This window comes from Homarus americanus, unplaced genomic scaffold (genome assembly GCF_018991925.1).
Source record: "Homarus americanus isolate GMGI-L3 unplaced genomic scaffold, GMGI_Hamer_2.0 scaffold25827, whole genome shotgun sequence".
NCBI lineage: Eukaryota > Metazoa > Arthropoda > Malacostraca > Decapoda > Nephropidae > Homarus > Homarus americanus.
The window spans coordinates 4,517,868-4,534,147 of record NW_024738300.1 but is presented as its reverse complement, the minus strand read 5'-3'; the positions used below and the strand labels follow the sequence as shown (position 1 = coordinate 4,534,147).

Sequence of the window (16,280 nt, the reverse complement as noted above, 5' to 3'; positions counted from 1 at the left end):
AGATCAACCCAACCAGCGACTCCCTGATGACAACTAACCAGATCAACCCAGCCAGCCACTCCCTAATGAGGACAACCCTAATGACCAAGCTTACACCAGTTCTTCGTCAATGGATGTCATCTGTTACAGCACAAGATGAAGAAAACCAAGAGGGGCAGATGAAGAAGCTGCGTACTACGGCATGATCTGGTCAATTGCGGGAAGCCGAGGGAATAGTAAAGTGAAGTCGTTAGGACTGCAAAACTGCAGAACCTGGAGATAATGTTGTCTTTCCTATTCAGCTGTAGACCATGGTAGAGGACACCCAAGAAATATACTTGGGGTTATCGGCACTTACTAACACTGTTATTGAATACGTGGACAAGGATGGGGTGCAAATGTAAAAAAAAAAAGGTAAATAAAAATCGTTGCAAGTGTTTTAAAGCCAAACTTGTATGTGATTCTAGGTGTCATGGCAGCATAAACTGTACCAAAACTTGAGCAATATTTAGTCAAATGAAGCATTTTAATTAATTTTAATGTCCACGTTTTAATAATGTCCATAATATATCGTATCAGTAAATACATAAGGAGTCTGCAATAGGCCGGTTGGCCTGTGCATGGCAGCTCCTGTAGAGAGTTACTACCACTCTCTATCATCCATGAATCTATCCAGCCTCCTTTTGAAACTTTCCAGCGTTCCAGCACTTACTACAAAGTTGCTAAGCTTGTTCCACTCGTCCACCACCCTATTTGTAAACCAGTTCCTTCCTATCTCCCTCCTAAAGCTAAACTTATCCAACTTGAATCCGTTGTTCCGAGTTCTATTCTGCTCGGATATTAAAAGAACTTTATCTATATCACCTTTATTGATTCCTTTCACCCACTTGAATACTTCTATCATATCTCCCCGCACTCTTCGTCTTTCTAGGGAATGCAAGTTTAGTTTCTTTAACCTATCCTGATATGGAAGGTTTCTAAGTCCCGGAATCATTTTCGTCATTCTTCGCTGCACCGACTCTAGTGAATAGATATCCATTCTATAATAAGGGCACCAGAACTGAACCACATAATCGAGGTGCGGCCTGACTAGCGCAAGATATAGTTGCAATAAGGCCTCTGCACTCTTATTACTTACACTTCTAGATATAAAAGCCAACACTCTGTTTGCCTTATTTCGAACATTAACGCACTGTTTTCTAGGCCGTAGGTCCGGGCTTACAAGTACCCCTAGGTCTCTTTCACAAGTCGACTTCTCTAGGTTGATGTTGTTAAGGCTGTATGCATTGGCAGCATTTGTTCTTCCAATATTAAGTACGCTGCACTTGCTGGTGTTGAATTTCATTTGCCATTTTTCAGACCACCCCTGCAGTTTATTTAGATCCTCCTGTAATGCATTTGCATCCTGCCCTGAATTAATCTGCCGCCCTATTTTGGTGTCATCCGCAAACTTGCTTATGTCACTGCTGATCCCAGTATTTAGATCGTTTATGTAGAATATGAACAAGACTGGGCCTAGTACTGACCCCTGGGGAACCCCACTGGTTACACGACCCCACTCAGATTTAACACCATCTACGCTGACCCTCTGCGTTCTATCGGTGAGCCATGATTTTATCCAATTTAAAACTTTCCCCTCGATACCATGAGCCTTAATTTTTCTCAGAAGCCTCTGATGCGGTACTCTGTCAAATGCTTTGCTAAAGTCTAAGTAAATAACATCGTAATTTTCATCATTATCTACTACCTTTGAGGTAATAGGTAGCTACCAAACATAGGAGGTACTACCGCCTGGGAAGATATTGGAAGCATAATGTGCTGTCTAATGGTAGACCTTGCTGCTATATGGCATCACGAAAATTGTGACCAGGTCCCAGGCTGCTGATCTATCTTTCTGCCTCATTTACACACAATTGCAGGGTTTCAACTGTCTCTCTTACTATTGACAACACCACAAATAAAACCATACTCATTCTTGATCCGTTTTAGTCATTCTATTTTATTCTCCTATGTCAGTTGATATTAACACTGCAGCGGGGCCTTCTCGGATGGGTCCCACTGGTCAGGAAGGTTGTGGACCTCGGGGCCGACCTGATCATCATCAAGCTACTGGGGCCTCAACTGACGCCACCGCGGTTGCTGGAGGATCGGCTTTTTTCACACTTCATTTTTCCAACATTCGCGGACTGAGATCCAATTTTTCTTCTGTGGAGCACCATCTGTTAACCTCTTCCCCCGATCTCTTACTACTCTCCGAACTTCAACTGACCAAAGCAGCTTCACCCAAACCTTTTCAAGTCTCTAACTACACCCTTTATACCTGCTTCTGTTCTAAAGGAGGTGTATGCGCCTACTGCAATACACGTACACCTATAGCCTGACTCACGGATCTTGAATCTCCCCTTTATGATGTCATCTGGCTCAAAATATCTCTACCTACTGTGACTAGTTTTCTTTGTTTCCTATACTGTTCTCCCAACTCTACCAACTATTTCGAACTCTTTGACTATCTCACTTCTTGCCATGAGTCGTTGCTATCCACACACCCCAACACCGAGATCCTCTACTTAGGGGATTTTAATGTACATCACAGAGAGTGGCTTGGCTCTGCAAAGGATGACCCAGGTGGAGCTGAGGCACTCTCTTTTTCTTTACTTAATGATTTGGAACAAATAATCAAACACCCTACACGCGTTCCTGATCGACAAGATCAACTTGCTAACATTCTTGATCTTTGTTTTACCTCTTACCCCTCACACTATTCATTCTCAATTTTTGCCCCCCTTAGGGTCTTCTGATCACAACCTTATTTCAATTAAATCAAACTGGGCGCGACCACCTCCCCCACCCCCCTCTAAACGTCAACTATGGCACTATCGGAGGGCAAGCTGGCAATCCTTGCGAGAATTCTTCACCGACTTTCCTTGGGATGAATGTTGCTTTTCCACTCGGGATGCCTCAGTATGTGCTGACAGCATTGCTGGGGTTATACGGAGTGGTATGAGTGCATTTATCCCATCTTCTACCAAAACTTTCACATTACAATCATGGTTTGATAGCTCCTGCTCTCTTGCTTGCAGGGTGAGAGATAGAGCATATCGAGCTATGAAACTATCTCCTTCTCCTATTAACCACACCTCTTTCATTACTTCTAGGAATCGTTGTAAGGCTATTCTTCGTAGGGCCAAGCGGAATTTTATTAAAAGAAAGACCGCTGTCCTGACTAATTCTTCCTCCAGTAAATCCTTCTGGTCCTTAACTAAAAACATCTGTAACAACTTCTGCACGCCTTCTTTTCCTCCCCTCTTCCGTCCCAATAACTCTATAGCCAACTCTCCCCCTGACAAAGCCAACCTCTTTGGCACCTTATTCTCCTCTAATTCCACCTTAGACGATTCCCACTCTATCCCTCCTACCCCTGCACCTCCTACTGAACCTATGCACTTTCCTATAATTTCCACTCGCAGGGTTTCCGGTGTGTTATCCAGGTTGGATGTGAGTAAGGCGCATGGACCGGACGGAATACCCCCTCGTGTTCTGAGGGAGTGTGCTGAAGCCCTGGCCCCTGTGCTTGCTCGCCTCTTTCGCCTTTGCCTGAAAACCAAAAATTTCCTTCTTCTTGGAAGCATGCCTTGGTTCAGCCCATCCCGAAGAAGGGTGACCATTCTAACCCCTCTAACTATGGCCCCATTGCCCTAACTTCATCCCTCTCCAAGATTTTCGAAACTATCTTGAACTCCCATTTTCTCCGTCACCTTGAACGCCTTTCTCTTTTGTCGGATCACCAGTATGGCTTTCGCCGTGCGAGATCTACTGGTGATCCGCTCTCCTATTGCACCCATCTTTGGTCATCCTCTCTTAGGGATTATGGGGAAACTATTGTCCTGGCCCTCGACATCTCCAAAGCATTTGACAGGGTATGCCACAAGTCTTTGCTTTCTAAACTTCCCTCTTTTGGTTTCTCTCCCCAACTTTGTTCTCTCATCTCTAGCTTCCTTGAGAACCAATCCATGGCAGTTGTTGTCGATGGATCGATTTCTCGCTCTTTCTCTACCAATAGTGGCGTCCCACAGGGTTCTGTTCTTTCACGAACTCTCTTCCTTCTTTTTATCACACTACAACTAATTCTATCCATTCTTACGCCGATGATTCCACTCTTCACTCTTCCTCACATTTTCCCCTTCCTCCTAACTCTCAAACTAGATCTGTTTCTAGAACTGATATCATTACTTCTATCAACGCGGATCTGTGCAGCATCTCTGAATGGGGAGATACAAACTTGGTCAAGTTCAATAGTAACAAAACTCAATACTTACCAACTACACTTTGTAAATTAGACGATCTCCCACCAATTACATTTCATGACGCTATCATCCTCCCAAATTCTGAAATAAATATGTTAGGCCTCATCATTTCCTCCAATATGACCAGGAAATCACACATCCTTAGTATAACTAAAGCTGCCTCCCGAAAGTTGGGAATGCTGTACAGATGCCGCAGCTACTTCACTCCTGAGCAGTTGCTCCAAGTATATGAAGGGATTCATTCGTCCTAACTTGGAGTACTGCTCACATATCTGGGGTGGCTCTTCTTCTGTCCAACTATTAGATAGGGTGCAATCAAAGGCATTTCGTCTTATTAACTCTCCTCCTTTAGTCGACAATCTCTTTTCCCTTTCTCTTCGCCGCAATGTTGCTTCACTCTCTCTCTTTTACAGGTAGTTTAACGGGCAATGTTCAGTGGATTTGGCATCCTGTGTACCGCCGGCACGGCCGTGGGTTCGTAACACACGTCTTGCCCGTGGTGCCCACCGTTTCTCCGTGGATGTCGGTCACACGAGAATAACCCGTTATAGTACCTCCTTCTTTCCTCACACAGCCAAACTGTGGAATGCTCTGCCTTCTTCTGTATTTCCATGCTCTTACAATCCGTCTCACTTTAAAAAGCTGGTTTTCCGGCATCTTCGTGGTGTAGATTAATACAGTATAACCTTTTTTTCTATCTTTACAATTTCTTTCCGTTCTTTTTTTTTCTCGCCCCCCAGGCTCCGTTGTGGGTCATTTGACCTGTGCCCGGGTGGGCGAATTCCCGTAAAAAAAAAAAAAAATCGAAGACTTTCCTAAAAAATTTCAGCAGATTTGTTAGACAAGATTTTGCCTTTGTAAACCCATTTTGAGAATCGTAGATTAATTTGCTTTTCTCTAAATGGGATCGGATGTTATCTGCTATAATTGATTCAAGAAATTTCCCCACTGCTGACGTCAAACTGATCGGCCGGTAATTTGACGCTGATGCTCTGTCTCCCTTTTTGAATATGGGTACTACATTTGCCTGTTTCCACAAGCCTGGCACAACTCCGGTGTCTAATGATTTTGTAAATAACTTTACGAGGGGTCCGCTAATCTGTTCCCTACACTCTTTCAAGACTCGAGGGAAAATTTCATCCGGCCCTAGTCCTTAATATTGGGAAATACACGTATGTCCTATCATATTTAGTAAATATATGAAATTCCTCAGTGAAACAGGGAGTACACGTATTAATGAAAGTTTAATGAAATGCATGCATATCCTGATTATGGACGTTTGCTGTAATATATACATTTTCGGAAATATTATTTGTCTTATTCTTCATTTATTTTCTCTATTTATATCAAAAGAGTGTTAGATGGTTTATCCTTATTCTTATTAGTAGTTAAAACTTGCTTCATCTACGAGTATATGTTTTTTTAAGAATTTTAACAATACCAAGTTTTACGTGCATAAGCAACTCGTGTTCTTACGGAAAATATATTTGAACAAAGTAATAGATTCTGTGTTACTGTGTTATTTGTAACACATAACATGTTGATAGTTATTCAGTTGTGCTTCCCTCACCTATATGACTACACTTATTATTAAAAGAACAATCGTATCAAATTCGAACTTCCTAAAATTTTCACTCCAATGAATGTTAAGGAGTTGGATAGGTTCTCCACCACCAGGGTGAAAATATCTATGCTATCCACCGGTACTTTTATGTTTATTTATTTATTTATTTATTTTTGCTTGACGGCTGAAGATGCTGCTAAGTGTGTTAACAATGAGGCACGGAGCGGTGGTGGGGTGTATGTCTCCCATAGCAGGTAAAACACACATTACGTGTCGGCCGAGGTAAAGTGTGTGCGATTAAGTCTGAGTAAAGCATCAAAACAGAGGTGCATACATCGTGTTTTTAGAGGGACAGAACTAGCATAGTATTAGTTAATAGGAGTATTGAGTAATAGTAAACATCTGATATTCACCTGCAGTGTGTCCTTAATGAGGTCCAAGGCTGCAGCTTCTCTGTTATCTCTCACGCCCTTGGATAACACTTCTTCAGTCCACGGAAGGACTGTGGATCAAGGCGAGTGCCTTAAGAGAAATTTGGGGTGGCTAGAAGAAAGTCCATGGCTTAAGGAGAACTTAATGCCAGCATTCGAGCTCTCCACAGGTCATTTAGTGCCCTCTCAAAAACGTCGTTTGGGGGCAATGGATTATGTGCTTGGGATGTGAACCTTGAATTGTTTTCTCCTGCAGACTTTCTCAGGGGTTCTGGAAAGAACCTCTCAAACAGTTTGTCTGTTGCCACGCAAGACAAAAGGAATGTCGGCAATGCTGGCGGACCAGGAAAGCTGTTTTTCCCCACAGGGAGTCGTCCGTGAAGAGGTTCGTGACTTTTGTGAATATGTTTCTAAGATTCTCATCTGGTCTTGAAAACCTGAGATAAATTAGTCTAAGCACAGATATACATATTCTCTCTACTATCCTTTTCGAGTCGCCCAGCTTACTTTCGAGGAAGACAGGGATCGTAATTTTTTTTGTGTTTTTATTGGGCACCCCCCTACATCCTTGTGTAAGGTGAAGCGCAGAAGCGTTTACAGCGCCAAACAGAGAAGCGTGCTAAGTTCATGCTTGCCTTTATATCTCATGAGTTAAGGGCGTAGAAGCCTGAAGAGTCAATGGTTTATGTCATCAAGTTATTGGAAGCTCCAACAACTCCCTGAATACGAATTCGCAACTTTCGACTTACAACAGGTGAACAGGGTCTACTGGGGGCTAGGAAGTATGTCCAAACAACTTCCACCGGCCCGAGAGTCGAACCCGTGACATCTTGCTTGCGAGGCAAGAGCAATACCGCTTCTACCACCGCCCCCCCCCCCCCTGGGGATCGTAATGATACCTAGGTATTACCAGAATATGACGCTGTCGTCTGAGTGGATGACATTGTATAGACACAAGAAAACATGTGTTTTTAATAAGGGGTTTCCTCCTAAGGGCGTGGGGAACCAGCACCATTGAAGTCGAGCCCCAGAAATTCCACCTTCGTAACGTGACGGAGTGTTTCTTCTTCTTTTTTTTACCGGGATTAGCCCATCCGGGCACAGGTCACTGACCCACATCGGGGCCAGGAGGGAGGGGGGTGCGTAAATGTAATAATAATAATTATTATTTATTCAGTAAAGTTGTCATACAGGTTTAAATTTGGATAAGTATGTTTGTAAACTTTCCAGTCACAGTTCAGCATGAATAGAGACACTGTAGGAAAACGGTGCACGTAGACAATGGGAGTATACCGTTTTCTGTGTGCCGAGGCAGTGCAAGTAAACAACAATGGTAAATAGTAAGGCAACTTGACCAAGGACAGCCGACAAAGCTGTCAGGCGCTAATTTCCAGGAGGGTCCTTTGCTTGGGCTTACGCTTGGTCCCTAGGCTTAGGATAATTATGCATTTGCATACAGTATGTGCATATGCAAATGCATATTTAAGCCATTTTTTAGCTAAAGTGCATATTCATATTTTTTTGTTTTATAAGGCATATATTTGGAAAATTCCAAAATATTATAAAACATTCTTCAACCTCAAGGGTCAAAAAATTCGCGAGCATAACAGCAACGCTGGGGCAGAAATTACTGATATTTGAAATATAATAAATGTCCATTATGTTGCACTAATGCAAAATCGAAAATACGCTATTTTGTTTTAGCGTCATAATATCCAAAAGGAACATACTTAAGTGACGTTTAAATAGCTCAACATTAGGCTGTGGTTAGCTAGGCCGTGATTGGCTAGTCAGTGGACATGAACTGTACGTGATGGGTTCTTGTTCAGCCAGGCAGGATATAGATGCACGGGCTCCATTAGTTCCCTCCTGACACTCTTTTGTTCTTCTGTTTTCTTAAAAGGAAAATACTTTTTTCAGTATTGTTTAATAAATTACTTTATATTAGTATATTGTTTTTTGTATTTAATCCTTCTTTAAAAAATCCTACTTCGGCGACATCCTGTCTGGGAAAGTAAATTTACTGAGAAAATGTACAGAAAAGGAGTTATTAACTTAGTAGTTATTATTTATTAACATATTTTAAAGTGCATATTTAAGTGCATATTTTATCAGTTTTTACTGCATATTTGCATGCATATTTAGCCATTTTTAAATGCATAATTATCCTAAGCCTAACTTATCAGTAACAGTATGGCGGATCACTACCGCAGTTCTACATTTTATGGTTTAATTATACAGAAAATTTCTCTTCTCTTGCTGTAGCTTCATCTATTATGTATTTCTTTGTTTTATCTTTTAATTGCTTAGTACGGTAACTGGTTGTGATTGGGTGTGATAACTTGTTCCTATCTGTTATGGCAGTAAAAGAAAAGGTGTTTTTCGCTTGAGCGCGGACACCAGGTACAGTACCATAAAATTATGTTTGCTCCTTCTAGCGCCCTGCCGGTTCATAACCCTAATTCTTGCAAAGTTTGTTGCTAGATACACTGGGCACAATCCATTGAAAATCTTGTAAGCATGATTCAGCCTTAGTTTCTTCACTCTATCTACCACACTTAACATGTTCATTGTTCAGTGATTGAAGAACTTGACCAACGTGATCTCTTGCTCTTATGTCATGCCTTCTTTTGAATAACTTGGAGCTTGGATTTTAGCTTCTGCGTTACAGCAGAGTACCATGACGTGCAGGAATAATCCAAGTGGCATTGTATGAGCGCCAAGCAAAGGGTCCTACGGGCATCAGTTGATAGTATTTGGGGCTGGTGGTCCTAGATTGTGTGAAACCATAGTTCACCACTCCGGTAACAGTAAAAAAATAACAATGTCGCCAATGAAATTAATAAATGAAAGGAATAAGCAATACAGCGAGAGTAAATTAAAATACAAATTCATTTAACAAAAGAAATAAGGCATCTGACAAGTACCAACAAACGAATCAAAAGACAAGTTTACAAGTAATAACCGATTTGGGAATATTCACAACTCATTAGACAAACAAGTTACGTTAATCATAATTACAGTGACAAGTGAACAAACCAAAACGAGGGTTGGGGTACACCAACCAATACAATACAAAGAACATTACATAACGTCACCGTTTTTTACCAGTATAATGTTGCGAAATTTCAAGCCTACTACACAATATTAAACCCAACACAATATTATATCCTACACACAATATTACATCCAATACACAAAAACAATATTCTATCCTACTTTGCCTCCACTTTCCTTGACTCACACACTCTCAACATTATAATGTATACTCAAGTGAAGGTCGTTTCTGTGTGTTGAACTCCTTCCACCATTTCCACCTTCCTCAGCCACGTCAAACCTGCCTCTCCTCTGGCCAGTGTACTATGGTCACCACATCACTTTTTGGCGGGAATCTACACCCAATCAGTGATCAGGTTTCCAGTGGCGCCATGAAACGTCACCTCTGACTTTTCAGCCGGCTTCACACGTTCCATGCCCATGTGGTCTAGCTATGGTTTGTTGTGGTTGTTGACGTAGTTTATAATTGCTGGTTTCTTCTCCCGGGACTCAACGTCACGTCACGTCACGTCACAATAGGCATTTAGCATGTCTATAGAGCAATATTAACATACTGTGCAGCTTAGTTATGGATTCTTGTATGAAAACTGCATATTAATGTTACACTGTGTGCAGCAATTCTGACATTTACGAATACAAATCAACTTGCGAACATTGACGACTTCCGGTTATAGAACAGGTTATTTTGTTTACTAAATCTAGTATATCTCTCTTCTTTATAACACTTCTAATTCTTCAGGGTCTTACTTTTCTGGTCTAAATTATGGTATGCTAGTAAAAGCGTTACGGAGACGAGGAGAGTGTGTGGGCGAGGTTTTCTCCCAATAGAGTGATTAGAGCGACGCCACAGCCCAGAAACAACACATAGAACGCTCCTTGTAGATGGTGTAGCCCCAGCACCACCTGGTTTTCGTCGTTCTGGAAGAATATTTTTTATATCATATTGATGTATTCTGATTAGATCGTTTCTGTTTTGCATATAATAACATGAAATGCAATCATACAACTAAGCAATACTTTTCTTAACACGATACCACAAAAATAGATGATGTTGTTTACCTCTGACATGCTCCTGTAGGTTATCATAAACTCAGGTGCTGTCGCCTCCCTATTTTCTCTCACTCGCCTTGTTATAATTTCGTCTGTCCAGTAACTTATTATGCCTGCATCTTCCAACCGAGACATTAGCTGAAGAAAACGTCCATAAAACGGCGCACCCACCCTAAAGATAATATATATATGCAAATTATTATATGCCATTTACCTTTTTGTCTTTAAACATTCTAACTTTAACATAGCAAACATTACTTTTTTATATTCCGAGTTCATTATTATCCCTGGGCTCCCTTCAGTATAGGAAGAGGGATAAATTAACTCAATTAACCCTTGTTTAGGTCCATTGAGGTCTATTATACATCTCCTATACTTTAACTGGCGCTATCACTGGTCTAAAAACTCACATACCTGGTAGTATACCTTCTCGCCTCTGAAGGAGAGTTAAAGAAATAATGAAAGTGACAATAAAAAACGATAGGACTCACGATAAAACAAAGGCTTCTGTTAAATAAGAGGTGGTACTGATCATACAGTAGTAGGATTAATTCAATGTTTTTTCTACCAATGAAACAAACTATAAAACAGAGATATTAGGGCTTCATCGTTCACTAGCCAGAGCTGAAGGGAACGTACACTCACGCGCCATGTTTTGATACATCCTCTACTTCTACTCCTGGCTCGAGGGAAGTTGCAGTCAGGGTATAGTGATGGTAAATAAAGTCTCGTGAAGTCACTAAATAACCTGCATTGTGCATATATTCTCTCAAATATTCCATCATGAACTGCTATTCGTACGATACAGCGAAACTTCGAGCTACCACATTGCACCACTGAACGATATGGGGGGGGAAGTTCGGTATGAAGCCAAGGCTCAGACTTTCATCGAGTCATGAGTAGGGGTGGTGGTGGTATTGGGGATTACTGGCCACTTCGCCGTTAGGCTATTTCGGCCGAAGCTGATTGATTATAGACTCATTTTCTTTGGACTTCTTCCTTTTCTTGTTTTATAAGAACATAAGAACATAAGAAAATAAGGAGTCTGCAATAGGCCGGTTGGCCTGTGCATGGCAGCTCCTGTCGAGAGTTACTACCACTCTCTATCATCCATGAATCTATCTAGCCTCCTTTTGAAACTTTCCAGAGTTCCCGCACTTACTACAAAGTAGCTAAGCTTGTTCCACTCGTCCACCACCCTATTTGTGAACCAGTTTCTTCCTATCTCCCTCCTAAACCTAAACTTATCCAACTTGAATCCGTTGCTCCGAGTCCTATCCTGCTCGGATATTATAAGAACTATATCTATATCCCCTTTATTGATTCCTTTCACCCACTTTACTACTTCTATCATATCTCCCCGCACTCTTTGTCTTTCTAGGGAATGCAAGTTAAGTTTCTTTAACCTATCCTGATATGGAAGGTTTCTAAGTCCCGGAATCATTTTTGTCATTCTTCGCTGCACCGACTCTAGTGAATTTATATCCATTCTATAATAGGGGCACCAGAACTGAACTGCATAATCGAGGTGCAGCCTAACTAGCGCAAGATATAGTTGCAATAACACCTCTGCACTCTTGTTACTTACACTTCTAGATATAAAACCCAATACTCTGTTTGCCTTATTTCGAACATTAACGCACTGTTTTTTAGGCCGTAGGTCCGGGCTTACAAGTACCCCTAGGTCTCTTTCACAAGTCGACTTCTCTAGGTTGATGTTGTTAAGGCTGTATACATTATAAGTATTTGTTCTTCCAATATTAAGTACGCTGCACTTGCTGGTGTTGAATTTCATTTGCCATTTTTCAGACCACCCCTGCAGTTTATTTAGATCCTCCTGTAATGCATTTGCATCCTGCCCTGAATTAATTTGCCGCCCTATTTTGGTGTCATCCGCAAACTTGCTTATGTCACTGCTGATCCCAGTATCTAAATCGTTTATGTAGATTATGAACAAGAGTGGGCCTAGTACTGACCCCTGGGGAACCCCACTGGTTACACGGCCCCACTCAGATTTAACACCATCTACGCTGACCCTCTGCGTTCTATCGGTGAGCCATGATTTTATCCAATTTAAAACTTTCCCCTCAATACCATGAGCCTTAATTTTTCTCAGAAGCCTCTGATGCGGTACTCTGTCAAATGCTTTGCTAAAGTCTAAGTAAATAACATCGTAATTTTCGTCATTATCTACTACCTCGAAGACTTTCCTAAAAAACGTTAGCAGATTTGTTAGACAAGATTTTCCCTTTGTAAACCCATGTTGAGAGTCGTAGATTAATTTGCTTTTCTCTAGATGCGATCGGATGCTATCTGCTATAATTGATTCAAGAAATTTCCCCACTACTGACGTCAAACTGATCGGCCGGTAATTTGACGCTGATGCTCTGTCTCCCTTTTTGAATATGGGTACTACATTTGCCTGTTTCCACAACTCTGGCACAACTCCAGTGTCTAATGATTTTGTGGATAAGTTTACGAGGGGTCCGCTAATCTGTTCCCTACACTCTTTTAAGACTCGAGGAATAATTTCATCCGGCCCTGGGGATTTTGTATTCTTTAGTTTAATTATCTTCTTAAGAACATCCTCTTTTCTGATAGTGTTATTCTGTAATTTCTCTTGTTCCGTTCCCTTAAATATCAGTTCCACCTCCGGAATTTCATCGCAAATTTCTTCTGTGAAAACTGATAAGAAGTAGCTGTTCAATGCTTTGCTTATTTCTTCACTGCCATTTATCAATTCTCCCCTCCCTGACTTTAAAAGCCCAACTTTGTCCTTGACCTTTGTCCTATGTACCTGGAAAAATCCCTTGGGATTCGCCTTGGATTCTCTTGCTATTTTGATTTCATAGTCTCTCTTTGCTGTCCTTACATTTTTCTTAACATTCCTAGATAGTTCATTATACCTGTTTCTGAGCTGCTCCTCCCCTCCCTTTAATTTCTTATATATTCTTTTCTTTATTCCTATGTCATGTTTAAGTTTTCTGGTCATCCACCTTGGCTCATTCTTATTTGACCTAATTTTTCTGTGTAGTATATTTTGTTCTTGTGCTTTATGGAGTATACAAGTGAATATATTATAGTCATGATCAATTGTTGTGTCATCTATGACCTCACCCCTTCCTCCTGGGAACTGACGTGACTGTTCCCAGGTGACCTCACCTAGGTACCTTCTTAACCCCTGATAATCTGCCAACCGAAAGTTTGGGACTCTGACCATATTGTCATTGTTTTTCGTTTCTCAATTTATGGTGAACCTGATTTCTCTGTGATCACTGTTACCTAGTTCTTCCCCTACTGTGATATCTCTGATAATATTTTCTTTATTTGTTAATACTAGGTCTAATATATTGTCACCTCTAGTAGGTTCTGTAATTAGTTGTTTCAAAAAATTGTCCTGTACTGCGTCTAGGAAGTCTTCAGATTCATAGTCGCCTACAATGTTGTCCCAGTCAATATTTCTGAAGTTGAAATCCCCCATAATGCATAGGTTGTTATATTTTGCTGCCCTACTCATTTCCTGCCATATGGGCTGAGCTGCGTCTTTGCCAAGACTTGGGGGCCTGTAAATCACTCCCATAATTAGTTTTTCTCTTCCTTCCGTGATTTCTACCCACACAGACTCGGTTCCTATTTCACCCTATATTGAATTATTAGTACAACATTTTAATGTATCCTTGACAAAGAGTGCGACCCCTCCCCCTTTCCTACCATCCCTGTCCTTGTGAAAAAGGTTGTACCCTTCTATGTGGTACTCTGATAAAAAAATTTTGCTCGCCAGATTCATCCAAGTTTCGGTGATTGCTATGACGTCTACATTCTCGGTACATACAACCGCTCTCAGCAAGTTTCTTCTTTTACTTTTCAATTTCCATTCTTCTTCTTGGTCTTGTTCTGGAAGATTTTCGTACACGTGTATAAACGGGATTGCTGATAGTGTTATAAAATCGGGTTTAATTTTGGCTTCTTCTTTTTCCGTGGTCTTCTTGGGGTCTTGATTTATATTTGTTGTGGTCTTGTTCGGGTCTTGATTCTTCTTTGCTGCAGTTTTCACTACAAGGAGAGCCTCCTTGTAGCTCAATTTTTCCTTACTTCGCAGCTTAGCCACCCTACACTCCTCCCTCCACTTGGGACACTCCCGGTCGGAGGAGTGAGGGCCACCACAAGCTGGGCACTTCTTGGCGGCCGCCGAGCAGTTGGTGTCCTGGTGCCCGGGTGTCCCGCAACTGGAACACACCTCCTGAGCACGACACTTCCGCGCCAGATGGCCGTACCTCTGGCATTTATAGCATCTTGTAGGCCTTCTTTCGTTCGGTCTTACTGGGATCTTCTCCCATCCCAGCAAGACGGTGCTTGGAAGTTTCTTGTGGCAGCCAACCAGCGCAGTAGTACTGGTGAGCTTCCCTTGTATTGAGAGCTGCTTTCCGATCAACTCGGCCAGTTCTTCTTTTTCCAGATGTTCGATTTCTGAGTGGGAGATGACTCCCAAAACCAAGTTGTCCTCTAGACAGGTTTCAACTAGGATCTGTATCCCGTTGATTTCTCTAAGTCCCTCTAGTTGCTGGGCCTCTCCCCATTCCGCGAAGGTGACAATAAGGCAACCGCTGTCTCTGCGGACGACCCTTGTCACCCCCGTGATTCCTGTGGCGTCAACAAACTTCCTCAGGATAAGGAGGTTCAGTTCCTTGCGCGCAGGGCGCTTGACTGAATACAGCCTAAAGACCTTCGCCTGTTTACAGGTGAACATTATCTGGTTCACGTGTTACCTCGGGAGCAGAAAGATCCTACCTCGCCGAGTACTATAGCGCTAGGCGTGTGTGTGTGTGTGTGCGTGTTCTGGGCAGCCGAAACTGCACAATCAATTTTCATCAAACTTGGTGGAAAAATCGCAAAAAATTCGTACAGTGGAGCAAACCTGGTTCCATATCAATGGTTTCTTTAGGAAGCCATTACATAACCATTTTGTTCACACTGGAAAACGATGCAAGTCTACGGACTTGGCGCACACCCACGATTGCAGTTATTGTACGGCTCCCTCCTCCTCCCCCCACTTTTTTCTTAGCCTACTTTATTTTAATGTTGTTTGGATTAGTAAAGGAAGGAAGATGAGTAAATAGAAGAATAAATAAAGACGGGGAAACAGAAAATAGTTCGAGATTTCAGGTGGGGGGGGGCTGAGTTTCATCATACGTCTGGATGAGCAGTTACCAGACGACCATACAGCTACAGTGTATACTTATGCCTGTGGGTGGAAAAGGAGAAGCGATAAAAAGATAACAGAAAAGCATGGAGAAAAGGACTACAATAGACACAGGGAGAATATAGACGGTGAAACAGACAGGAGGTTGACAAAAACAGACAGATTCATACATGCACAATTAGACAATATGGCGACTAACACGACAGACAGACAGCTGACTGACTGGTTCACATTACATAAGAACATAAGAACATAAGAATAGAGGAAACTGCAGAGGGCCTAGTGACCCATACTGGGCAGTCCCGTTTATACCCAAAACCTGTTGCTCATATAAGCATCCAACCTATGTTTTGTTATGCCGTCTCTTAATTTACTTAAATATCCAGGTTCTAGGCGTAACCAAACAAAAAAAGTGAAGTAAATTAAAAGGGAATAAAAATAAATAAAGTAAACCTTTAAGAATTTAATTAATTAAATATTAACACAATAAAGAGCCTCGTAGGCTGTCACAACAAATTGATTCACCATCGAAACTTTTAAGACACAAATGATACTAAACATCGAAACATCAAAAAAAATAAAAATAAAGCATTGGATTACGTTAACACTGCATAAACATAAAAACTAACACTGAAATTAACTAACGTGAAACAACACTGAATTACTTAAATGTAACGAAGCAAATACTGATGGAC

General features: G+C 41.5%; 1 protein-coding gene across 1 annotated transcript in view; it reads right to left on the bottom strand.

The window, feature by feature from the left end:
• Nucleotides 1–9,152: 9,152 nt before the first annotated feature.
• Nucleotides 9,153–16,280, bottom strand: part of LOC121873800 (glutamate [NMDA] receptor subunit 1-like) — a 50,749-nt gene continuing 43,621 nt past the window's right edge. The window contains exons 11-12 of the mRNA XM_042377503.1: nt 10,395–10,557; nt 9,153–10,253 (exon numbers count right to left, since the gene is read on the bottom strand). Coding sequence (XP_042233437.1) covers nt 10,119–10,253; nt 10,395–10,557 — 298 coding nt within the window. The 3' untranslated portion in view covers nt 9,153–10,118. The remainder of the gene's footprint in view (nt 10,254–10,394; nt 10,558–16,280) is intronic.